The sequence below is a fragment of the Euprymna scolopes genome, chromosome 41, assembly GCF_053919585.1.
Source record: "Euprymna scolopes isolate OS-2025 chromosome 41, ASM5391958v1, whole genome shotgun sequence".
NCBI lineage: Eukaryota > Metazoa > Mollusca > Cephalopoda > Sepiida > Sepiolidae > Euprymna > Euprymna scolopes.
The window spans coordinates 14,222,613-14,249,839 of NC_136522.1; the positions used below are offsets into that span (position 1 = coordinate 14,222,613).

The following is a 27,227-nucleotide window of genomic DNA, read 5'->3' on the forward strand; positions in this document are numbered from 1 at the left end:
TCAAACGCACTTGTGATGTTAGGCTGTATAAAGTGTTAACTTTAGTCAAAATCGCCTGTTCCTTCTTTTATCGGATTATTTTGTTTATTGATACTTATCAAAGACATTCTGATAAAAAAAAACTACTTAACATTGCCAAGCACGTAAAATACCTCAGTCTGAAATTTCTTAAAAATCAACCCCACAGTTTTCGAGTCCATAGGGAACGAACTCTCACACAAACAAGGTTCCTTTTATCTACTAGAGATTTATGACAAGTTCTCGTTCTGTTTTTTTTTTTTTTGTTTTTTTAACACTGGCGGTGAGGCATTAGAATACGCCGGCTGTCCCCCCTTGCAGGGAGGGAAGTCCCTCAATGGAGACTCCTGATAGCCGTCGGTGGCGACCTGTGATACTTTAGGACGATATCCTGGTGGTCGAAGGATTTTGAAGTCAAAGTTAAGCACTACCACCCCTTTACATACCACTTTGGCCCTCACGCGACAAACCCAGATACATTATTAAAAAAAAAAAAAAAAACATATCCACATGAAAAAAATATTCAAAGAAATTAACAATGTATGAGTAGATGTTAAAAGGCGCTAGCTTAGGGTTAAGCGATCGCGTCTGGTTCATAGACCTGGATATGGCTGTAGACTAATCATCTGGTCACTAATATTAGGGAGCGATTCACAGGCCAGAGATGACACGTGCTCCTGTTCCTTTGCGTCCTCGATTATGTTAATGGGGGCGTCTCTGATCTGGCAGGGCGAATTGGTTTCTCCAATAAACCCCTTTTGTAGCTTGGTTGAGAAGGTGGCGCTGACATTTTTCAGACCTCGTACTAAAAAATATGAGACCACATTCAGAAACAGAAACGGATAACGAGGAATACATTATAGAGTGGCCATCTTCCAATAATTTGGAAAGTGGGAACAACTCTGGAACAGAAAAATTTTATGTTGGAACCGAAAAACGCTAATTGGGGAAATTGTTGTTTTTTTTTTTGTTTTTTTTTTTAAATAATGTAAATCACTTCTGATAGCGCAAGCAAACAAGATTACTTGACTTTACCAATAACCTCATAAACATAGCAAATGAAAACATCCCAAAATCATCCACCTCTACCAAATAGAATAAACCATGGTTTACTAAAGAAAGTAAAGGCAGTCACCCACAAACGCCAAGCCTTAACAAATCCCAACATCAAAAATTTGGGTCATCCTGACGCTCCGCACTCCTTTGTTTATCTCGGAAGTGACGTCACATAAATCTTATAATACGGATGGCTACAATTGTAAAAATAATTTTTCTTTTTCTTTCATTTTGAGCTCCTTTTTTCCCCCCCGTTTGTTTTTGTTTTCTACAATTAATAAACCAGTTTACAAGTAAAAAAATAATTTGTTTTACTTTTTAATTACCAACACAGTAGCGAATTTAATTTTTTTTTCTCTCCCATTTGTTGTATTGGTATTTGAGCGGAGAATCTAACATTTCTTTTCATTTTGAGAATTTGTTTTAGTTTTTAATTACTAACACAGCGGAAAATTTAACTTTTTTTTTTTCTCACATTTCTTATTTTGAGCGGAGAATTTATTTTATTTTCATTTTGAGCTCTTTTTCCGATCTGGCGTTACCTTTTATAGGTACTCCTGCAGTCCTCCTGCACTCCCGAGCTATTTTTTAACGCTATTATTTAGAAATCTATTATTTAACATGGGGAAGAGAGGGTGTATTCTAACTATTCTGTACTTTCACCTAACAATTCAATTAAAAAAAAAAAAAAAGGTAAATATGAAGAATTACTCCACCCTCGAAAATTCCTTTAAAATTACCACTCTTAAAGGTTTTCGCGGTCGCTAAAAACGAAAATAACGTTTAAAACGGGAAAAAAGGAGCTCAAAATGAAAGAAAAATAAAACAAATTATTTTTACAATTGTAGCCATCCGTATTATAAGATTTGTGTGACTTCACTAAAATTTATAAATTATTTTATTACTTAAATACTTTTACAGTTTTAAAAAGGGATACAATTATAATATCGCGTGGTCTATTTACGCAGAATATCAACAGAATGCCTAGCAACAATATATTACACAGGAAAGATGCCACTGTGGAATTTCCACAGGTCCCGCTTATATTGTAATATTACACCTGGAATCCTCTCAATATATGCGGATGACTTTCTGATTTTTTACAGTCCCACACAAAAAGAGAAAGAATCTACAACATAGCATCAACGCTAATGATTTTATATATTCTATGCCAACACCGAAAATTTCACAAAAAGGACCCATTTCGAAATTAGATTATGCTGCAATTCTCAGTCAACCAACATCTATATATATATAAAAGCGAAAATATGTATGTATGTGTGTTTCTGTGTCCACTAAAAACTTTCGACAGACACGACGAAAATTCCAACTTGGTACCATATTGAAGCCCCATCCTTCGCCATTTTTTCACGTGTTCGTTTTTCTGTTTTCTTTTTTCGATTTTTTACATTCAACATCGTTCGTTTGCTTTACGTTAGTTTGTGGGGGTTTTTTTTTTCGATGTTTTGATTACCCACCCCACCTTCGCTTAAGTTTTAACGTCCGTTTTTTTTTTTTTTTTTTTTTTTTTTTTTACTTCGCTTATAACAAAAACCTGGTTATTGACCTTATTTGCTGAATAGCTATTGCTTACGTCGTCGTAACGCTCTACGACTTCCGTGCAGGCACCTGTCAATTTGGTTCTTACTTGAATAAATTCAAACATCTTTCAGTAACTCATTCTTGCTGGCCGAACGGTTTATGTTTTTTTCACATTTTATTTTCCAACTTCGCCTCAGAGCTTCGGGTTCGATCCTTCCAACTTTTACACTCCCCCCCCCCGTTTCTTTTTTATTTAACAGCACACCTCCAAACACCCGGGCAACACCGCTAGTCTATATATACATAGGATAGCGTGTGTGTTAGTTTGTGTGTCAGGGTTACATCCGAGTGACTGTCGTTTAATTGTTATGGGCTTCCATTTCTTGTAAATAAATTTACAAAGAATTCTTTGTTTTGATTCCTGTTCCAATTATAGCTAAGGACACCTCACAAATATATTTTTTTTAATTTTATCAAGAATTCTTCGTAAGTTTTGGTTTCCATTCAAGCTGATGCACCCAAGTTATATGGATATATATATATTTAATCGCAACGTTATATGTAAAAGTTGATAGAACATTAATACTCTATAATATATACAAAATCTGCAACAATTGAACATTTACTGGTGTCACAAACTCTGATGTCACAAATTAGATTTTATGTTAATGTATATAAAATAGATCAAAACCCGTATACGAGAGAAAAATCTCATTTTCGGGTTACATTGTATATTGAACTTCTTGACATTTGGACTGTACATGAAAATCTAAATAGAACAACTACCCTTATTCTACAAGACAAGAGTTTCACAAACCAGAAACGTATCTATAATCTTGTCCTGCGTTGTTTCAGAATATAGCACCAAAAACTGTTTTTGTCCTGGTATAAAACTAAATGGAACTGGTCTTAAAATAACACTTTTTTTACCCTTTTTTATACCAGATGTAAGGAGATATTTTATATCTAATAAGAGATCGTGGGGAGTTGAGCAGCGGAGTTTAGGTAGATATAGTTAGGGGACAGGGGAGGGATTACCAAAGTCGAAAGAAACAAGAGTAGAAGACCTTCGGCATTGAGGGGGCTCAATAGTGAAGGGTGGGATTTTTCTGCGTGTCGGGTTAACCGGGATTATGCATGCCGAGGAAGGAGCACAAGTGCTACGAGTTCACATTCCATTAAAGTACTTGGAAAAGGGCACGGGGTTACACAAGATTGTAGCGATGGAACATGGGATCGATGGTACGGGACCTATTAGATTTGAGACTTTGAATCAGTCACGAGTGCGCTTAAATGTATCGACCCAGACGTAGCAACAATCCTTTATGCATATTCGAATGGGGTAAGTAATTTGCTTGCACAGTACAGTAGAGAAAGCCCATCTTTGCTATTGTTAGACTGGGTTAGTAATAAGAGACTGAGGAAATTTCTAGAAAAACTAAAATATGTTCATAGAATTTCGCGTTGGTTCTATCGATAGAATGAAAAATAAAATTTGATGGATAATTCTAAGATATGAAGTAGATTAAAAAAGTGTCCGCCGAGAATGTTTGTGTGTGCGTATATATATATAATTTGATAAAATTCGGACTATCATACGCGTTAATTTTTTTTTTTTTCGAATAGTCGAAATATAATTGCTAGGACCTTTTCGCTTCCAACTACTTTTCTCACAGAAGACGTTTCAAGTTTACTTTATAGTGGATTTTATGAAAGGTGTTCGACTGAGCTCCAATTTATGCTGATCCTTGAAAATGTTATGAAAACTCGTTAAGCTACAGCAACTGTTATCAAGCGAAGCATATTGCGTAATTGAGCTTTCGTCAGCGACAAAGCAAAACTCGCCAACTCGTTGTATAAATAAACAAAACTTTTTTTTGTCTTCATTACCGCATCATAAAATTCGTGCGGTTTGCTTGAGGACGGGGGGGGGGCGGAAGGAAAGGTGGATAAATTAGAACCACACTTGTCGGTGTTTATCTTTCGGCTGCCTGACTGTTTTTCGCCTTTTGCTTGGTTATATGTGACCTGCTATGGGTTCAGAGCTGCACCTCCTGACCGGTGCACGTGTCAAGTAGATGACCTTTCCTCTTGTCTCAATCTGACAGTTTGACCTTATCGTTCGGTGCGTTTGTTACCTGAAGCGTGCGTGCACCTCGACTGCTACACAAGTTCCCCATTATCAGTGCCTAAAACTAAACGAAAATTCCATGAGCTAAGTTTCTTTCTTTTAGCTGTTCGTCTGTGGACCAAAATACAGTTGAGCTTCTTCCCGGATTACTAACATGATAGTTTTCAAGTCCAGTGTAAACAAGTTACTATAGATCCGTCCTCTTAAATAACTAAGCCCTACCAAATTTCCACTATTACTGATGTTTTACCAACTACCTAGCACTTATTAAGTCTTATCCTTTAGTGGCCTCCCGTCCTTGCTAATTGGTGACCCTCCAGTATAAAAAACAATTCGAACATGTCGAACATACGAGGTCCCCCTATATGAGTAAATAAATGTTATGGTTAAAGAAAAAAAAATTACTGTCACCATGACTGTTTGCGCAACACGAAACATACCTAAAACTAAACGATAATTCCACAAGCAGAGTTTCTTTCTTAGAACTGTCCGTCTGTGGAAGAAAATACCGTGGAACTTCTTTCCCGATGACAATTACATGGTCGTTTTTTAGTACAATTTCATCTTAACTAAACCCTACCTAAGTTCAACCATTACTGATAATGTTGTCCTACCATCAACCTAACCCTTATCCTAAAGGGTCCCGTGTCATAAGTGGTGACGCTCCAGTACAAAATGGAATCCAACCAGAAAAGGACAAGTTCACTTATGCAGATCAACAAATTCCCTGAGTATCTTTGGTAACATATTTTCATAGGGCAGATTGGCGTCTAAAATTACACGAACTGCTTGACATGATAGATCGATTGGATCGTGCCGGACATTAGACATCGTCTCCCAACACGAAAAACTGTTAACATAATAGCCCTCGCTACTCTGACAATCCAAGTGGGCTCCGTGTTCTAGCAGACATCCAAAAAGTTCCATACATCTGTCAACAAACGGACGTTTCATGGTATACATGAGCGGGGTTTGCCGAATATAATCCTTCGAGTTCACATCAAAACCTGCCTCGAGTAAAACCTTGACCAGCTCCAGGGAATCCCAATTGTTGCATTGAGCAGCACTTATAGCCCGGTGTAACAAACTCTGATGATTATCGACACGTGGGTCATCTTTCGCTAGTTTTTTAACGACAGCGGAAAATCTCTTGAAGTCTTCTGTAATCTGGAGAGTTGTAAATATGTGAACCATGTGCAAGAATGTGTCGATTATTTCGAAATAGTCATCGGCATCGATAAAGGGCCTGCCAATGTATCGCGATTTTATGAGAGACCATCTTTCGCTAACAGTTCTGGCTACCATCTGGAATAAAACAAACGCGCCGTTTCTAAGGCATTCGTCAGATTCACCTATGATAGTGATTTCAGAGAATAACAGTTTGAAAACATCTAACTCGTCGAGAATATAAGCATGAGCATCTTGGTATTGACAAATAGTCTGTATATAGCAGATCAGCTCCCAAAGCTTTTCAAATCTGCCAGCCTTCTTGGCAATCCGTGCAGCCTGGATGATAGCACGAACATATGTGCTTCCAAAGAATCCGAAGATACGTTCAACCACCAAGACTCCTTGATAAGCCAATAACAACTGGTTGTCTCGAATAGTTAACAGTTCTTCCCGGGTAGAAAATTCCACAGAAAACTCATACATCTCCCGAGCTGGGACCAATATTGCTTTAGGGCGGTTATGTCTCATTTCAAGAGCTGTCAGCCAGGAACAAATATCTCTACTACCGGAAAGCACTAACCAGGCGTTAAAGATTTCCACAGCTTCTATCTTCGCCGTCACAGAATACGCAGAAAGCCCCGTGAAGTAATTCAAAATATGAGGGGTCATTAAAAACGTAGACAAGATTAAGGGTGTATAACCTTTCTGGCTGCGGATGCATACGTTGGCACCGGCCTCAACAAGATATAAGACGGTCCTCATTTTATCAGCCATGACGGCAACATGAAGAGCGGTGAAGCCATGTTCATCTTGTTGATCGATTCTCGCTCCGTGTTCAACAAGGAAACGGACGCTATTAATGCACCAGCTCAAACCTGCATGACTAACAAATGGGTTACCAGCCGGGCCACAAGACAAATTGACGTCGGCTCCCAAGTCCAAAACCATTTTGATAACCCAGATCCTCCCGCATAAGACGGCCAACAGAAGCGGAGTATAAAAACCGTTGATAGCATCATTAATATCGTGAAGGTTATGAATGATAAGTTCTACTATACGACGATCATTTCTAACAATGGCGGCTGCGAGCGGGTGGCGTTGAGTATTCCAGACCCTGCAAAGCTCTTCCCGGCCTTGGCGAAGAGAAAGTTCCAGCAAGTAGCGGCAGATTTCGAACCTCCCCAGAAAGGCAGCGTGAAACATAAGAGTATTGTCGTGGACCGTGGAATTGAGTAAAGTAGTCGTACACTGGGGAAAAAGTTCTTCAAAAAAAGTCCGGATTAACGCAAGATTATCAGCTTCGATTAGTTTCAGTATTTGCAAACGAGCCGAGAAGACAGCCCTCTTTAACGGTCGTGAGATCCGAGTACCTGAAATAGATAAAATATACAAATTAGTCATACATAAATATAATATATATTATATAATATATATAATATAATATATAAGTGAAAGTGTGTGTATGTGCGTGTCTACATTATCCTGTACAATATCTCAATTTTCAGTCTACAGACTGATAGACAAGGTATTGATTTTTGGGAAAATCTTTGTAATCAGTTTTCGGACAGAAATTTGGCGATTAAGGGGACAAAGTTCAACGATTTAATCTTTGAGAACTAAACACTTGAAATTTTAGATATAGGTTCCTTGGACATGGATCTAACTTAATTGAGCCCAAGACAAATGTCAAGGATTCATAATAGCGCCAAAGTTTAAAAAATTGACCTCTGCGGTCTACATGACAATTTCTGCTCTAAAATTTGAAATTTTACATAAACGGTATTCAGAGATAGCGCAAGCTTTTAATCGGTTTGGGTCGAAAATTTGAGCTACCAATATATAAATTAATGTATGTTTGCATGTCTGCCAAAAACTTTCGACAGAGGCGATGAATTTTCACAAGATCAATATCGTTTTGTACTCGACCCTTCAGACGACAAATACCGAAAAAAAATGGCAGAAACCTTTAGCTTACGATTTACTTTTCTTCGGCATTAATGCAAGAGTTTTTGGTTTCGATTCTCGGTGGTGGCGCACGAGTTAAAACTTTCAATCATTACTATATTTTGGTCCAATATAATAAAATACGAAACCTGCATTAAGCAAAATATATTTAAGCGTATTTTACGACTGGGCAATGCCGTGCGGCCAAGAGGACCATAGATAAGAGCTCAGACGAGCACTTGCCATGAAGACGACAGAACAGACACGCTAAGAATCTGGGAAAGAGGTTGCAGGGAAGAGAAATAGGTCATTATTTACTAGATTTCGAAGCCGATTTTGAATTATCAAATCTGTATAAGGCGCGCCGAGCAGCTTTTCTATATGTGAACAGGGTGCATTATTTTATTTGGTTTTTATACAGGTATGATCGCATTGGCAATTGAGATACCTACTGGAGCAGTAGAATGATCCAATTTTTCGAATCTTCACAACAGATTTGATGCACATGTTCTACTTAGGTCACTGAAGCTTTTTTACCGTCAAAATTTGAGAATGTCCGTTAAAATCCGATATGAAATTTGCACAAGTTTATAATTAAACTCACCAAAGTGTTGTCCGTTTACAAGAAAAAGGGGTGTAAATCTTAGGCTATAAATTAAGGTATAGTACTTATGTAAACCTTGTAATCTGAATCTCACCTGTCTGTATGTATGTATGTCTGCCTAGAACTTTCCAGAGGCGACGGATTTTCACGAGATCGGTATGATGGTCGACCCTTCGGGCGACAAATATCGAAAAAACAAAAAAAAATGGCCAAAAACAATTCCTTCACTAAACTGGGTACTTTACAGGGAGGGGGGGTCGCTTTTTCGGAAGTCATCCCTTTTCGATTATCTAGCCTTAAATTAAACCTTCGCTACCACCGGTTTGCCGATGGATGCCACGGCAAAGATGTCACTTTTTTTTTTACGTTCTTTTTCCGCCTTCACTGTACGGGTTCGAGCCCGCCTTCTTGCTACCACTTTTGCTCAACACCTCCAAACATCCGCGCAACGCCGGGCACACAGGGTAGCTTTTTTAAGATTATTCATTTACGATATATTTTGTTCCTTGAATTGTTCGGTGAAATTACAAAATCCCTTCCCCATGTTAAAAAGGTTTCTAAATATTTCAGTATCGTTCGTATACTGAAGTACAAAAAAAAAAAAAAAAAAAAAAAAAAAAAAAAAAAAAGCGTCCATATTACAATCAACGAATTTTTGCAAAACAGCAGAACGCTAATTCATGTGAAATCTCGAAATAATCAGATTACGTCTTATCTTCTAGAACATGGCCGCCCCTCACTTAGAAAAAAAAAAAACATTTCTCGATCGAAATAAGTAACATTTTCACTTATTTCGATCGAAATAAGTAACATTTTTTTCGGTGATCTTCAATCCAAAACGGATATAACGTTTTTCGATATTTTTTTAATGTCTCGATTAAACTGTACAAGCAGCGTTTCTTTCATCACCGCAATTGTCTCATAACGACAGCCTCTAAAGTTTGAGCCTAGGAGATAAGTCACAGAAAACAAGGCATGGACTATAGAAATGGTGAAAAACTGTCTTGATGCCCATCTTAGGCAAAAGAATCTGTGACAAGGATGGAGCACCCTCAGGACAAACTTCGCAAGTCTTCCGCATCTTTTTTTCACGAAGAGATGTGTACAGTCTCCAGATATCAACCTGCACTTATTGTCCTAGAAACAGTCTTTATGCATGAAATTATTTCTGCTTTACTCCCACGCCACATCATCTATCACAGACCCCATGCTTTCCTTAAAGCATGCTAAAAAGCCGTTGCCCGATTCATATAAAAGCATTCTGAAACGACCACATGCGGTTTCTGTAGCATTTTTCCAATTTAAATGTAATTTTATTGCATATCGTTCTTCTAAAGTGTATTCCGTTTTTGAAATTCACCAGCTGTGACAGGCTTTAGTAGGGTGTATTCCAATTCCTGCTGTAGCTATACATTCGGACCGGAAATCATAATTGGTCAGTCATCTTAGAACATTCTGAATTTTCAACAGTCTACAATTTTAAATGTCTGTACACAAAAGTCTGGAAACTTATCGAAGGCACCTCATATCCTATTCTAATTCTGCGTGTTGATGTTCTAGCGTTTTTGCGGGCTATTATACTCAGTTGTTTCACGAGGTTTCAGCCAACTATTCCTCTGGCCTTCCTCAGGTGGTAACCACGACGGGATCGGAACTTCGAATCTCCTAACTGCATTCTCAGCAATTACTGGCTTCCGTAGTAGTTGTAATCTCACTACGTTTGTTTTTGTTTTTTTGTCAAGTAAGCCTCTGGCCGGGTTTGGGTAGGATTGAAACATTAGCTTCAGACAATATTCACCTGGAACCGTAGAGATTCAACGTCTCTATCCACCCAATGAATTCCAATATATATACCATCGGTACGGACCCGACCAGGGAAGAAATTCTTTTATAGAGAATTTTTTGTGTGGATGAGGAATTATAAAAAACAAGGGGAGAAATCTCGAAATTGGAATTAGTCATATTTATAAAGGTGAAATTGCACAAGGGGATCACCCGAACATTTATCCTGGAGTTTTTTTTTTGTTTTAATATTCAACTGTTTACACGTGCATTCAGGTCTGCTGCAAACAAATAGGAGTTTAAATTCTCGCCGACAAGAAAAACGTACAATATTAACACCGTAAAAATCCAATGCTTTCTATAATAGCATTAGTGCAATGGCCGCCATCTTTTTTGTTTAACGAAGTGAAAAAGTTATGGTACATATATTTTTCTTAACAAGCGAAAGGATATTTCTTTTTTTTTTTTTTTTTGTTTTTTTTTGGTAAAACTTGCCGTTCTTAATATGAGGAGGTTGGGGTGTCTATTCCGTCTGCTACTTGGCCTTCGGGTCAAGATCAAAGTGTAGTATCTGTCCCGGAAGATACTGCAAGCAAAGACCATATGTGGGGGCGACCCCACATATAAAACCTTGGTCAATGTAGGGGCAACACTTCATACCAATTGTCACTATCCAGCTCCCCTACTCCCCGGGAGTTGGTCCCCATTTCCCCTTCATTCCTCACATTAAAAATCGGCCTTGTGCCTAATTTGCTCGGTGGGGGAGCAAATAAATACCTCAAAGTGTAGTATCTGTTCTTCAGATGCTGCACTTTCATTTCTTGTTCTTTCGGTGGAGGAGTAGTCCTTCCCGACTGAGACTTTTTATTTTTGTACCTTTTCTCCGTTAAAAACGACCCTAGTGTCTAACTGTCCCGCGGGAGGGGGGGGGGGCATTGTAAATAGGTATAATAACTGCAATTTCTGCGCATGCGTATCCACTTCACCGTCGTACATGAGGGAAAAAAATTGCGGTCAGATAACTATACTAGTAACCACGGCTAGTGAATGTTACTTGTGTAAAGAATTCGTGTCAACGACAAAGTTGTGATATTTGTTCGCAGCAGACCAGAAAAAAAAAAAAAAAAAAAAAAAAAAAAAAACCCTGTAAACTGTTGAATATAAAAAGATTTTAAATCAACTTCAGGTAAATATTTGGGCGGTTCCCCAGTACACTTTCACCTTTGAGATATTTAAAAGTACAGGAACAGCATGAAGCAATGCATGTCGAAAGCGAAAAACTGGTTGACTTTCTAGTTTGTTAGAACCAAGTTCAGATATAAGTTCACACGACAAAGATACGTCAAATTTTAAATTTACTTACCGTCGGCCATTCTGTTGTAAATACGAATTCTTTTGAATTGTATTAACTTTTAAGAATAAGATTTAATTATATAAAAAATTAAAAAAAAGGAGATATATCAATAAAACGACTAAAACTATAACATATCAACTTCTTGCGCATAAAAATCTTGCATAGTTTAGTATATACAAATCGTTAAAAAAAGATATGATGAAATATTGGTACGATGCCGGATCCGTACCCTGTTGGGACTGTCAAATCATATCGAGGGATATGGTAATAGAACCAACATTTTTACTTTTATAAGATTTTAAACTTCTAAAACAGTTTAATAATAATTGACATTTAGGGCAATCTATACAACGAATTTAAGGGTGGATGGGTTATTCCAAATTATTTTAAGAAAGGGTTATAGATAATTGCTGAATAACCTCAAGTGAAAGTGTCTGTGTATCTGTGTACATTTCTCTACGAAACAACTCTGTCAATTTTTAGTCTGCAGACTCGAAATTTGATATGCCGGTTACTGAGATTTGGGAAAATATTTGTGATCGGTTTTTGGCCAGAAATTTGGCGATTAAGGGGTCAAATTAAACGATTTGACCTTTGAGAACTCTACCAAACTCCTCCGACAATTTTGGGTCTACGCACTTGAAATTTTAGATATAGGTTCCTTGGGCATGGATCTAACTTAATAACTTGATTTGGGCCCAAAAACAATAAATTTTAAGGGGTCATAATAGGGGTCAAAGTAAAAAAAAAATTGACCTCTGCGGTCTCTTCCAAATTACTCAAACAATTTCTGGTCTAAATATTTGAAATTTTACATAAAAATTTTTTTAGTTATCAATATATAAATGTATGTATATATGTCTGTTTGCATGTTTGCCTTAAACTTTAAATAGAGGCGACGGATTTTACCAAGATCAGTATCGTTTTAAAGTTAGGTCTTTCATACGAGAAATATCGAAAAATTGGCTAAAAACATTAATATCTTCCCCTTCAACTAGGCACTTTTCTACAGGGGGGGTCACTTTTTTCGCTGATATTTTTTAAAGTAATCCTCTCCTTTAGATTGTCTAGCCTTAATTTGAAAAAATGTCGCTTCCGGTTTGGCGGTGGTCGTAACACCATAAACGTTAGGTTTTACCCCGTTCTTTTCCTCCTTTGCGGTACGGTTTTGAGCCTGCCTTCCTATTACCACTTTTTTTTTTTTTGGCTCAACATACACATCCAACACCCGGGCAACACCGGGCGCCCATGCTAGTAGAAAATAAAACTAAACTAGCGGGACATGTTGAAATTCCACAGGAGGTTCATTCATATTGGTGTTGGCATTCTGTAGATGTTCAGTGTAAATGGAGACGCTCTGATATTATTGTAGCTTTTTTATTAAAACTACTAAAGTATTTATCTAAGCTAGCACGAACGCCCGGCAAAGCCCAGTCGTAAAGTATGCTTGAATATGATATTTTAATTCTTGCAGATTTCGTATATATTATTATAGAGTTAATATTCTATCGATTTTTTTTATATTATAAAGTTGCGATTTCAAAAATAAAAAAATAGATGACTTGAGTGCCATCAATTATAATCAAAACCGAAACCAAAACTTATGAAGAATTTTTGGTAAAATTATTTATGACAAGAAATAGAAGCACATAACAATTAAACGACCCGGATTTAAGCGTGACACAGAAAATAACACACACGCTATCGTATTAATATATAGATAATAATTGACACTCATTCAATAAATTCTACCAATCGTCCAGAAATACAGTACTCAAAGTTTTTAACTGTTGTGAAATACTGTGTTTCAATATCAATTCTCTATAATGCATTAAATTACCGCTTAGATTAAGTCCAAACATTTAGTGCTCAAAGTTAAGATGTTGGAAATGGACTCGGTTTAACTAAATATGGAATGGAAGTTACTAAACATGAAACGAAATACGAAACTATCCCTATATATATATATATAATGAACTCATTTTTCCCTCTGATTTTGACCTGAATAGGATTAAAAATCAAGACATTTCATACAAATGTAATATGTACAAACTGCAGCACAATATCTGAGGTGTGTTATATTACCTCTCCACTTCCTCGATTATCGTAGTTGCTATATTCTTTCTGCTGAGTGTTCATTGCCAAAATCGGTTAAAATCTATGGAACTGGTAAAATCTTTTCTCTCTAATAAATTCCTCATTCCCCCGTCACCACTTTCCACCGTTGAGGGATTGTCCACAAGGGACAGTTACGAAAGAACACCGGTTTAGGTTTTATTTATTTCGTAGTTACTTAGAAAAACTGGAATGGAATTTTACTTAACCAAATCGAAGGGTTATTATCCTTGTTTTATCGTTATTTTCATGGCAGGTGCTCGTCTGAACTCCAATCCCTGGTCCCCCCTCGCCAAACTTTCACGAAAATCACCCGTCTAGCTGAATCCACTGTGAAAAATTTCCCCCACTCTATATCTGTGCCTAAATCAAAACGCGGATTTCATGAGCAAAGCTTCTTTCTTAGAACTGCACGCCTGTTGAACTCTGTTCCGTTTGCCTGCTTCCCTCCGGACTACAACTTGGATGTCTTCAAGTCTAATGTTAACAAATTCCTAATGAACCGCCCCCCTAATTAAACACTTCATAAAATCTCCTCACTAACGTGATGTACTTGCAATAACCCTTATCCCTGAGTGGCTTCCGGGCCTTGATAAGTGGTGATCACTGTGTAAAACAAAAAAAATATATATATTTATGCCATTTTTTTTTCGCTGTGTTTTTCCCCCGAACACATCCATCATTTTTTCCCTGATTTATGCTTTGTGTTTTCCCGATTTCTTTTTTAAATAAGTTTTACGTCTGTTCGCTGTATTCTTTTGTTTTGGTTTTGATAATGTGGTGATGCCTATGTAAAAAACAACAACCGAACAACGCCGGGTACCCCCGCTGCTAGTATAGAAATAATTTATTCAAAAATTTATTTTGGTTTTAAATTTTGGGGGCTATCATAAAACATTGAAATATAATAAACTTACATGTTTTTTCAATTTCTATAGTTTTTGTTTTAACGCTTGTATTATCACAAAAAAAAACTATTGAAATTATTTTATTATTTATATTTCTATAAATGGTGTTGTTTTGAAATACTAATCTCTCATCTACTTCATATACCTGGCTAAACAACCAAAAAGCAGTCAAAATTTTAAAACCTAAAAATTTAAATTCCTCCCTCCTCCTCTCCTGCCCCCTTTTTTCTCATCCTCTCTCCCTTCCCCCTCCCTATATCCATATATCTCCACCTACGCCTACCTGAATATGTTACCCCCCACACACACTACAATCTAATGTATTTAACCTTCAAAACTTAAATATTGTCGAAACCCGTCTCCCTCCCCCTGTTAGCCCCTCTTTGTTTTCGTATTTCCCCTAAAACACTTCTTCCAAATACTAACAACCATTTCTGTAAGGTCTGAGGAGGCTGTTGGATCGTAAACATGGTCCAACATCCGAAACATATGTAACCAAACAGATAAAACGGTAATAAAAAAACAAGCATATATATATATATATATATATATATATATATATATATATATATATATATATATATAACTCCCTTCTTGTATTTTTTTTTCTTTTCGTCTTTTTTTAATTTTTTTTAACGGATTACACCTCTTTTATATAAATATTAGTGTTGGGACGATTAATCGGATTCGGAATCGGAATCGGGAATCGAAAAATTCAGAGCTTTTTGAAGTATTGGAATCGGTATCGGAATCGGAAAAATTTTAGCCTATTTTCCGATGCCAAAACCGATTCTTTTAGTTATCTTTTTTATTTGATTTTGTTTTAAGAAACGTCTTCCACTGATCGCGGTAATAATAAAATGATTTATTGATTTTATTTTTTAGTAAGACTAAAATCTCTAGCTCATCCCTCCACAAGTGTGTATTTTACGTTTGAGAAAATATATACACATTTAAGATATGTTTTTACAGTAATCAAGACAAAATAACACTTTTATTGTTAAATATTTAGAGATTTATACAGAATCGGAATCGGTAATTGTATGGGAATTTAGTACGGAATCGATAATCTTATCGGAATTGGGAAAAATATTGGAATCCTCGCATCACTAATAAATATATATATATATATGCATTAAATTCTTGCGCATTTATACATTAATTTTTTACAGTAACTTGCACTTTTACACATTAATTCTGTGTACGCACTATTCCATAGCTAGCTATAACATATACTGACCCAACGTGTCACGGTTAATCTAGTATATATATAAACGTGAGAATGTGTGTGCGTGTGAGGAGACTTCCGAACCTATATACTCAACGAATGTTTGATGTACAGACTTGAAATTTGGTATATAGGATAGTCAGACATGTGGAAAAAATTTTAATTGGGTTTTCATTCGGAAAAAAATGAGCTACTAAGGAGTCGAAATAAAAAAATTAGTATTGGGAGGGGGTCATCGGATTTCATTTGAATGTCAACTATTTCACGACGTTTGAAAACACTTTTTAAAGATCGTGGCAAGTTAGCGTAATGGTTATCGTACGTGGCTCATTGTCTGTAGGTTTCGGTTTCGATCTCAGCTCGGGTATTTTTTTTTTACTTACAAGAAGTGAACTGTTTAGAAAAAAAACATAATACTCGCATGCACGTGTCTCAGTTTCTTTCCGTTTTTGTTTTTTTCTTTTGAAGAAATTTAACCTTACGTTTGATACCGGGCAACGTCGGTTACATCTTCTATTATACAGTAGAACTCCGGAATACGGCAATTACATTAGTAAAGAAATACAGTACAGTATATAATACACATGTATATAATCATTATTTATAACACCGTAAGGCGGGGGGCATTGCCGTAACCAGGGGTACGGAAAACATCGCATTCCAAATCGTAATCCGAAAAATCGTATTCTAAAGCCACCGTATCTCGGGACCATCGTATTTCGTGGTTCTACTGTATCTATAGTAGTTAGAATGTGTGAATATGAGGATAATTTTTAACCTATGTATCCAACCATTTGTTTTTTTTTATCTAAAGACTTGAAATTTGGTATATATAATCGAATTTCATCCGGTAAAAGGGCTGTCAAGCAGTCAAAATTTTAAAAATTGATACGTAGTGATCATCGGATTTTTTATCTCTTTGTCAACTGTATCACGAATACGCATGCGTGAATCGTTAAAATGACATATTCCTAATGTTAAGAATATGTAGGTTTGAAAACTCTTTTTTTTTAAATTTCGTATCAAGCTGGACGAATGGTTATCGTACTTGACTCACAGATTTCAGTTTCTGTCTCAACTCGAGTATATTCTTTTTTACTTACAAGAAGTGAACTGTTTAGGAAAAAACCCATCATACTGGCATACACATGTCTCAGTTTCTTTCCGATTTGTTTTTTTTCACTTCCTTTCAGAAAAGGGATTAAACGTTACGCTCAATATCTACGGTATTTATGTTTATAATAAATAAGAAATCCGCATTAATTCAAATATAATATTCATGCGTATTTTATGACCGGGCAACCTGCTAGTATATATATATATATATATATATATATATATATATATATATATATATACTAGCATTTCAGCCCGACGTTGCCCGGGTGTTTGGAGGTGTACGTTGAGCAAAAAAAAAAAAAAAAGCGGTCAATTTTTTAAACTTTGATCCCTATTATGACCCCTTAACATTTATGTTTTGGGCTCAAGTGAAGTTCTGAAGTCCAAGGCACCTATATCTAACATGTCCAAGGAACCTATATCTAAAATGTCAAGTGTTTAGACCCAAAATTGGCGGTGGGGCTTGGTAGAGTTCTCCAAGGTCAAATCGTTGAACTTTGACCCCTTAATAGACAAATTTCTTGCCGAAAACGGATTACAAAGATTTCGCCAAATCTCAGGACGCTGTATATCAAATTTCGAGTCTGTAGACTGAAAAATTGAAAGAGTTATTGCGTTGGAAAATGTACACAACACATACACACACACACATACACACATACACACACGCTCACTTTTATATTTATAATAGATATATAGGGTGCGGAGTAAGTTCCCGATCTTGTAAAAATGTTAATTTAACATCTAATAAAGGATGAAATCAACCAAAAATCATCACACAAAATCGTAGTAACCCATTTTACATTTCTAATGAATTATTTTTCAATATGGTCGCCATAATTCTTCAAGTCTTCCTCTGAATCTCTTTACTGCGGCACGGAGAGTTTCTTGGAGGAATTTTGGCCCATTTTCGCTTAAGGGACTTCTTCAGGGCTTCCGTATTATTATGAAGGTGTCCTTCTCTAAGATGGACCAGACAGAAAAATCCAAAGGGTTTAATGAAAGAGGCCACATTTCCTTCCACCAAAAAGCAGAAAAGTCAATCTCACACCAATCCTGCGTTTTGTTTGCAGTGTGAGAGGGCGCATTGTACTATTGAAATGTGAAAGGCCTATACTTGAAATGCTTCTTCATTTCGACATTTGCAGAAGTCAAAATATCCTCGATGTACGAGCTTGCGCTAATTTTTGCGCCTTCTTTAACAAACAAGGCCGATAGCCATTAGTCGCGTGCTCTCGTGTAATGAATGAATGCGTGAATGTAGGATTGACATGAAATTCTTAAAGATAAACTAAAATTACCGAAATGACTTAAATAAATAAAAAGTAAATGACTTAGAATGACTTTAATGAACTTAAGGATGAATTGAATGCTTAAAAATAACTGGAATCCTTAAAAAAAATAACGTGAATGATCTGGAGAATGACTTTGAGACTGATAGGTTGTAAAGTGGGTGATAATTTTATATTAAATTAATACAGAAAAGTGATCCCCAATTTATATCACAAAGTTACAAACATAAGTACAGCATGTAGAAAGAACAGATACTACACTTCGATCTTGGCCATTTATTTGCTCCCCCACCAAGCAAACTAGACACAAGGCCGATTTTTAATGTGAGGAGTGAAGGGGAAATAGGGACCAACTCCCCGGGGAGTAGGGGAGCTGGATAATGACAATTGGTATGAAGGGTTGCCACTACATTGGCCAAGGTCTTATCTGTGGGGCTGCCCCCACATATGGTCTTTGCTTGCAGTATCTGCCGGAACAGATACTGTAATGTTATGACCCTTTAGGCTGTGATTATATCGTAGTATCTGTTAACTGTGGCAAGCGGGAGCAATGGTCAAAACATTATTATTATTGTTATTGTATTCTTATTAATTAATTTGAGCGGCGGATGGTCGCTGGATCAGTTATTATGATTAGAAGAATAAACAATTAAATTGAGGAAGAAATGATTGACGTGTAAATCGCAAAAGGAATGCGAAAATAGAAAATAGATGTAAACATTCTTTTTGATTTGGATAAACAAATAACTAGGTGGATTAGATTGGTATGAGACACGTAATTAGATGACGTAAGAGAACACGTGATGTAGTTAGATTTGGAGAGATTCAGAGAGTTGAGGATTGACCACCAGAGCAGACAGACGTCTAGACAAGGGTGGACAGACAGCTAGGAGCGGGCTGTAAAATAGAAAATGTAGACTAACTGCAGATCATGTGAAAACCAATTGAGACAACTGTAATAAATTTATATTACAAAAATTATAAAGAGTTGTTTTAATGGTTTCACAAATAAGAACAGTTGTCTCAATTGGATGGTGCTGATCGCTTCATGGTTCGTCACGGAGCAGCGGGAAGATACAGAAGAACTCTTCCAGAAAAAGGTATGAAGCATATATTATTATTCTTATATATGAAGTGTAAAAATATCCCGTGTGATAAGTCTGATACAACATGACTCGGTTTACACGTCAATGTCATGTCCTCCTAGCTAAACAACATACATACGATTCATACGTTTATTAATTGTCTGTTAAAAGAACAATATCTTACATCCACTAGATAACACATGACACGTTTAATATTATCTCCTATAATATAAACCAATATACAACAATATTACACTTTGTCCTACTTAACTCCCACACTTTGATCTTGGTCAAAAGGCCAAGAAAAACTTAAAAAGCTAAGAGCAGCATCTATTAACAACAGATCTTTGATCTTAACCAAAAAGGCCAAGCACAAAAGTGTTACGGACAGACCGACAGATCGACCGACCGACAGGCCGACGGACCGACCGACGGAGTGACTTATAGAGTCGCTTGCACGCGACTAAAAATGAGAAGTGATCTCCAACTTTCAGAGATGGCAGTCTAAACCATTATCGAGGCAGGTTTTTGGTGACGGAAAAGACATTTCACGGAATAGGAAACGCTATCCACACTCTTTGCCAAAACTCTGTCGTTCTGCGAGTGCAATTAGACCTCAACAGTGAACATTTTCTCGCCAGAAAAGATTATTTCACCAGTGTCCGTGCCATCCTTTATTCGATTCAAGAGAATCTTGGCTTTTTCCAACCTCTTCTATTTCTGCAATGTCGTAGGATGCTGTCTGCTCGTCATTTTCAAGGACAACTTGAGATCTTCTTTAACAATGATTCCAATCTGTTGTCATATGTTTTTTGTAGCGCTTTACCACATCTCGAACTGTCGATTTAGGGGCTTTTAAGAGCTTGACAATCTCTGGGTTTGTCTTTCCCGCGCAATGCAGCTGGATAATAGCCTCACATTGACAGTTCTACAAAACAGAAATTTAATTTAGGAAAAATTGAAGCTGAAACATAGAATATATGTATCTGTGTTGCATAGCAGAGGGTTCATATCAAAGAGATATGACGAGGGATCCATATAATACATTACAGTTCTGGGATGCTTGGGACTTCATATAGATACTGACTGGAGATGTACACAAGTTCTTAACACAGAGGAGGGAAGATACATAATCTTGTAAGGGTTACACAATGTTCATTATAAGATGTTTAACACATTACCTTTTGGTGTTGAAAGATGACACATGACAACAGTTTTACAAAAATACAAAGATGATTCTTTATTCATTCGACCGGTCGAATGCTGATGACGTCAGGAATTCAAATTTGGATCTACATGTTAATCTTCTACCCTTCGCTTTCAAAGGGTCGGCTGACCACTGGCTGCCAACTGACAGATTCTCAACTCTTTCTCTCTCTCTCTCTCTCTCTCTCTCTCTCTCTCTCTCTCTCTTCGTCTGTCTCTCTCTGTATCTCTCTCTCTCTCTAACTGATTCTCGATTCTTCTGCTCTACTAATTCTTAGTTCCTATATTGAGAATTCCCCTTCGTTATGACGTCATAAGTGTGTTTCCCAAACGTGACCAATTCACGTGGCAATACACACACTTTTGACAACAAAAGAATTCTCAACATATGACTCTAACCTATTTTTTAAACAATATATTTTTAATTTGTATTGTTCATTCTTTTTGGCTGACCTTTTTAACATTCCGATTCCAAGCAGAATGAACAATCAATTCTTTCTTACGATATAAACAATATCTAACTATTTCTAATGGAATCTAACAATTGCTAAATTCTAACATTACAATCCTTAACTTCACTTACAAGGTTCGAGTCTCGGCTTATCCTAATCTCATTTTTTTATACACAATGATCACCACTTATCAAGGCCCGGAAGCCACTCAGGGATAAGGGTTATTGCAAGTACATTACGTTAGTGTGGAGATTTGATGAAGTGTTTACTTAAGGGGGCGGTTCATTAGGAATTTGTTAAAATTGGACTTGAAGACATCCAAGTTGTAGTCCGGAGGGAAGCAGGCAGACGGAACAGAGTTTCACAGGCGTGCAGTTCTAATTTTCACCTATCTAATACTTTTCTTATATACATTGAACGGAGACAGCCTTTCCTTGTAACATCTGCAAAGAAAATGATCCAAAAGTAGACACATTTAGAAAATAAATAATATCTTAATTTAATTTTTGAAAATGCAATCAGAAACTTTTCTGCACCGTATATATATATATATATATATATATATATATATATATATATATAAAGTTATATATATATTAAAAAGAGTGTAGCCACAAAAATTTAAAGATTTTCAAGCTTTTCTCATTTTTTAAATATTTTTAATATTTTTATTACGCGTTTCGAGCCTTGTTTAGCTCTTTTAAGATACTAGTATGCAAAAGTTTTTTTTTTAGTTAAAAGTTTTAGAACTTCCATAAACTTTTAACTAAAAACAATTTTATAAAAATGTCTGAAGAGAGTTAAACAAGGCTCGAAGCGCGTTATAAAGATATTTAAAAATATTCAAAAATGATAATAGCCTGAAAAACATACCATTGTTGATGGTCACACTCTTTAAAATATACACTTTTTTGCTCGTTGAAACCATACAACCATCACTTTATTAATATATTTATATATATTTATATATATAGATGTGTTTGTGGCGCGCTTTCTCGGTTGGCAGAGTGGTGGTCTCGCATGCAAGAGGCCCAGGTTTCAAATTCTGAGCTCGGATGTGTTTTACTGATGATCCCAAATAAGGCAAAACTCGAGTTTTTTAATACCGGTTTCTTAACATTCATAGCTCTTGTTAGCTGTGACGTTATCTGGCTGTAGAAATAATTATATATATATATATATATATATATATATATATATATATATATACATACATATATATATATATATCGTAGCCTAATAAATATATATATATATTTATATATTTATATATGTTTAGATATATCGTAGCCTAAAAAATGTATATATATGTATATATATATATATATATATATATATATATATATATATTCGTGCAGCACATCTGACATATCGTATTTGTTTCCCCTTGTATGAGACAGCTAGTTACCAAAATTGAACCCCTCGGCGGCAATTGGCAAACATTGTAAGGTGAGGAAATGTGTATATTATTCGCCTCTTCTGATTGCCTTTACAATTCTGTCTTTACAGATCGATTACACACTACCATTCGTCGATTATTTGCACAAGGGAATCGGTTTTCATCGACCAAAAAGCAGAAAGCACCAGGTCGACGTTGTCTTCCAGCGGAGCGTCGAGAGCCGTGCTGAGAAACGAATAACTAAATAAATAAAAGAAGAAACGAACTCTGTGTCGCAACCTGTTGAAGTCACGACCTCTACCGGAGAAACACGAAACTATTTACACTGTTTGGAGTAAAAAAAAAAATCATACTGCTAAAGAAAACGGTTTAAGTCTGGAAAAATGATCGAAAAATTCATAAACGTAGGTTAAGGTAATATGCGCGTTTTTGTCGTTTTTTTTTTCTATGATTAATAAAGAAATACCTACGTGTAAAAGTTTCTGTAAGTGTGAATATGTTTACGATACTATCAAGAACAATGGCTGAAACTTTAGAAAACGACGTTCACTATGAAGTAGAATGCGACCGTAAATTGATGGCAACATCTGATTAATGTAGCATTGTTGTTCCATCTAACGGACCCAACACATTGTATCTAGAAACAGTCGCAAAGGGAACGTTAACTTCGGCACAAACTTTCCAGATGAAAGGAAAGGGTTATCCATTTTCTTCGTTTACCACGCTAGTCGCCGACACGTATTTAACACCAGTGCGTTCTCTCTTTCTGACAGCTACTTCGGCTGATTGTCATTATACAGTCTCATACACCGCTGACTGTCATTACAAGACACCAGACAGAGCTGAATGTCAATACAATGCAACAGACTTAGTTGACTGTCACTACAATGTACCAGATACGGTTGCCTGTGATTAACAGTCTCCAGACAGAGCTGGCTGCCATTACAAGACCTCAGACACAGCTAGCTGTCATTACAAGAGACCAGATACAGCTACCTGTCATTAAAAGACATTAGACACCACTGACTGCCAATACCTGGCACCCGACATAGCTAGTTCTCAAACGAAGGTGTAAAAAGAAAAGATCTCGCGTACTTTCCCACGTATCATTCTTTCTTTTTCTTCCTTTTTCTCCCCCCTCCTCATGTTACTCCAGTACGCCATTTTGAATTTTATCAAATAAAAGCACTAAACTCAACTATTTGTGCTAACATTCAAAATGGAGTAATGGAACTATATTAAAGGTATTTGCAGTTGTTCTTCCAATTTTCGGATTTTAATCATGTCAGATCACACTGTATTGCCTTTTGACGGATTGATTCTTGCTATCTCTTCTGATGAATTAAGGGCATAATAGATTCACTGATTGATATAAGAATTAAGTGATTGATTTTGTGCTGCGAAACAGATACTGTCAAGAATTGTAAATGTCAACTGAATTAAAGGAATAAATTATAAGATGGTCAACATCATGAATTTTGGAATATAGTTTCTTGTCATTTATTCACTATATATATATATACACGCACACACACACACACGAAATATTCTCTGATAATACAGTTATTATTTAGAGACTTATCCTGAATTTCCTGCTTTCACCTAACAATTTACTAAACAAAAAGTACTATAAAACTTAAACCCTCGCAATCAAATAAGGCGTAAGGTATGTGGATAGGTGAAAAGGAGAACCGGGAATCATATAAAAACCAAAAAGAATGTATAGGTATTGGCCGGGCAAACTTCAAAAGGTTTGGAATAAACTGAAAGTGTCTCTTGGTGAAGAAAAGATTTTTTCTTTATTTTTCTTCTTTTTTTTTGTTCTTGCGGTGTTATCAAATCAAAGAATCACTTGATCGTTGTTTTATCAGCACTAATCATCACGATTCTTTCAGTTTACAGAAGGGCGGGTACCAGAGAGACGTATATTTTAGGGTCACAAGCGAAAGGTCAAAACAATATCAACAACAATATTGGAAATCATTGAACGTGAAAATTACACACACACACACACACACACACATATATATATATATATATATATATATATATATATATATATATATATATATATATGTATATATAGAAAAGTGAACGTGTCTGTCTCTGTGTGTGTCTGTGTGTCTGTGTACATTTCCCAACGCAATAACTCTGTCAATTTTCAGTCTACAGACTCGAAATTTGATATACAGGGTACTGAGATTTGGGAAAATCTCTGGAATCCGTTTTCGGCCAGAAATTTGCCTGTAAAGGGGTCAAAGTTCAACGATTTTCCCCTTTGCGAATTTGCCAATTTTGGGTATAAACAATTGAAAATTTAGATATAGGTTCCTTGGACATGGATCTAACTTAATAACTTGATTTGAGCCCTAAAGGATAACTATTAAGGGGTCATAATAGGGGTCAATTTTTTTAAAAAATTGACCACTTTTTTGGGTGGCTCAACATACACCTCCAAACACCCGGGCGACGCCGGGCTGAAATGCTAATATATATATATATATATATATATATATATATATATAATTTATGTAAAAATGGCACCGGCAAAAATGGCAAAAGTGATTAATAGGTTAAAATGGCACTTTCACTACGAAAAAGCAAGACCGTTCGAGATGTGCAAACTAAGCTTTTATTCTTCTAGCTTAAAATAGAACTACCCTCCCACCCCCACCCCACCCCCGAAAAATTAAATAAACATTTTTTAAATAAATATTTACACAGTTAGGATTGAAGCTAGATTTTTTTTAATATGGGTCAGCGTAAAAATGAAAATGCCTTCTGCTAGGTTGGCTGATTCTTTTAGCGATCCAATGTGAATAGTCTTTAGGGAGGTAGAGATAAGGAATATAAAATTTTATTGTTTTTATATCCACTCTTTTTCTTTCTCTGTTCGTTTAACTATTCATCATAATTTATAACCCTAGCAAAGCTGGCGCAATTCTCTTTCTATATAAGAGCCAGGTACGTCCAAGGATGGAGTATTGTTTTCACCTCTGGGCAGGAGCTGCTAGAAAGAACTTATCCTTCCTTGACAGAGTTCAAAATAGACTTCGTGGCCTAGTAAAGGATGCTTTTTTTCTCTACCTGCAACCGCTTTCTCACAGAAGAGGCGTGTAGCAAGATCCCCGGCGATACCAGATGGTCTTGCTTTTCAAATAGAGGAAGAGAAGGTAGAAGAGGGAATGTGATATTTGATCAAGAAAAAAAGAAAAATGTCCCTGGGACTTTATCAAGAAAAGAAGATGATAGATAATAATTGTTCTTTGAGGGTTTTAATTTCCATCTTGTACTTATGTAGCGATAAGGAGAGGCAAAAATGTCCATAAAAAATAAAATATTTCAATGGGAAAAAAAATATGATAATGAGATTCTTGAGTTTGGCAGAAAAACAATATAGGATCGTTTTCTGGTTGAGTGTGGAAAGAACAATTCAGATATCATGGAAACAATATATTCTGTTGAAAGGTATGTAACGGATACGATCTTACTGGCTGACATCTATAGGAAATTTAAGGTAAAAAAAGTCGCCAACCAAATATAAAATAAGAGGATAGAGAAAGAAGTTCACGAGAGAAGAAAAAGAATATAGGATAATGGGAAAGAGAAAGAAGAGGTTCTGAGGAAAAAAAAAAAGAAAAGTAATCTTCAAATGAAAGAGGAGGGGAAGAGGCCAGTTTTATAAAAACGATTGTCTTTTTAGAATTAGGGTCTTTTTACTGGCTGGCATCAAGACGTCCACATCGCTTTCGCCCCGCCTGGGGTGACGGATTAAAACCCTTATAAGAGCTAAGTTGAAAAGCTCTTGTTCTTAACTGGGAAATCAACTAGATGAACCTAAATTATACAACCTGCATCACGAAGCTCGGATCAAGAACTCGACTTTAAAACAAGTGTACTCTAAATATTTTTAAAAGGATTTATAAATAATTATTTTGTTTGGTTTATATAAAAATGACCCCGAGTTTTTCTTTGTTTCTCAATTGCCGGCCTGAATGAAGATGTAGTTTATTTCAGGTATGCCCTGATGCCAGATGATGAAGGAGACAGACTGGATCCAGCACGAAGCCGGAGTGACGGCTGAAGTGGACGATGTTGCCACACAGACTTAGGGCCATGCACATTTCGCGTGCCCGGTGAGAGTCTGGTCACGCTTCAGGTGTCCATCACTAGACAAGTAAGAATGTAGCCCTGCTGGGTTGCATCTATGGTCCTGCAAGCCAGGAGCGATGAACACGGCCAAGAGTATATCACAAGTATGCTCCTGTGAACCAGGTTAGCGACGGATGCCGCCCGGCCCCGGACAACAGAGGGGGTTAGGGTTATAACGTTGCGAGCCTGTCTCTGATTTATCGTTATTTTCATGTCAAATGCTTGTCTGAGCTCCACTCCATGGTCCTCCTCGCCAAAAATTCACGAGAAACACTCGTCTAGCTGAAAACACTATCAATAATTCCTCCCACTCTTTATCTGTGCCTAAACCTGAATGTAGATTCCATTAACAAAGCTTTTTTCTTAGAACTGCACACCTGCGAAACACTCTTCCGTTTTCCTGCTTTCCAGCTGACTACAATATGATCATCTTCAAGTCCAATGAAAACAAGTTCTTGATGAACCAAATTTACATTACTAACTATGACTATATTGCTCCATTGATTATGGTACACCTTTTAACCCTCATCCTCGAGTGGCCTTGAAAAGTGGTGACTTCTTTGTAAAAAGAAAAAAAAACATCATCACAGTACAATAAAAAAAGACCAAGCGTTTAAATTCGACAATAGGTTCTTTGATATGACAGGGATGCGTCTGAAACGTGCTGCTT

General features: G+C 36.4%; 1 protein-coding gene across 1 annotated transcript; it reads right to left on the reverse strand.

The window, feature by feature from the left end:
- Positions 1-3,794: 3,794 nt before the first annotated feature.
- On the reverse strand, positions 3,795-11,868 carry LOC145266354 (protein fem-1 homolog A-like). Its single transcript, XM_080121969.1, has 2 exons — positions 11,611-11,868; positions 3,795-7,287 (listed from the first exon to the last, which is right to left on the reverse strand). Exons 1-2 carry the CDS (start codon positions 11,618-11,620, stop codon positions 5,450-5,452), a joined length of 1,848 nt encoding a protein of 615 aa, XP_079978095.1. The 5' UTR covers positions 11,621-11,868; the 3' UTR covers positions 3,795-5,449.
- Positions 11,869-27,227: the final 15,359 nt, after the last annotated feature.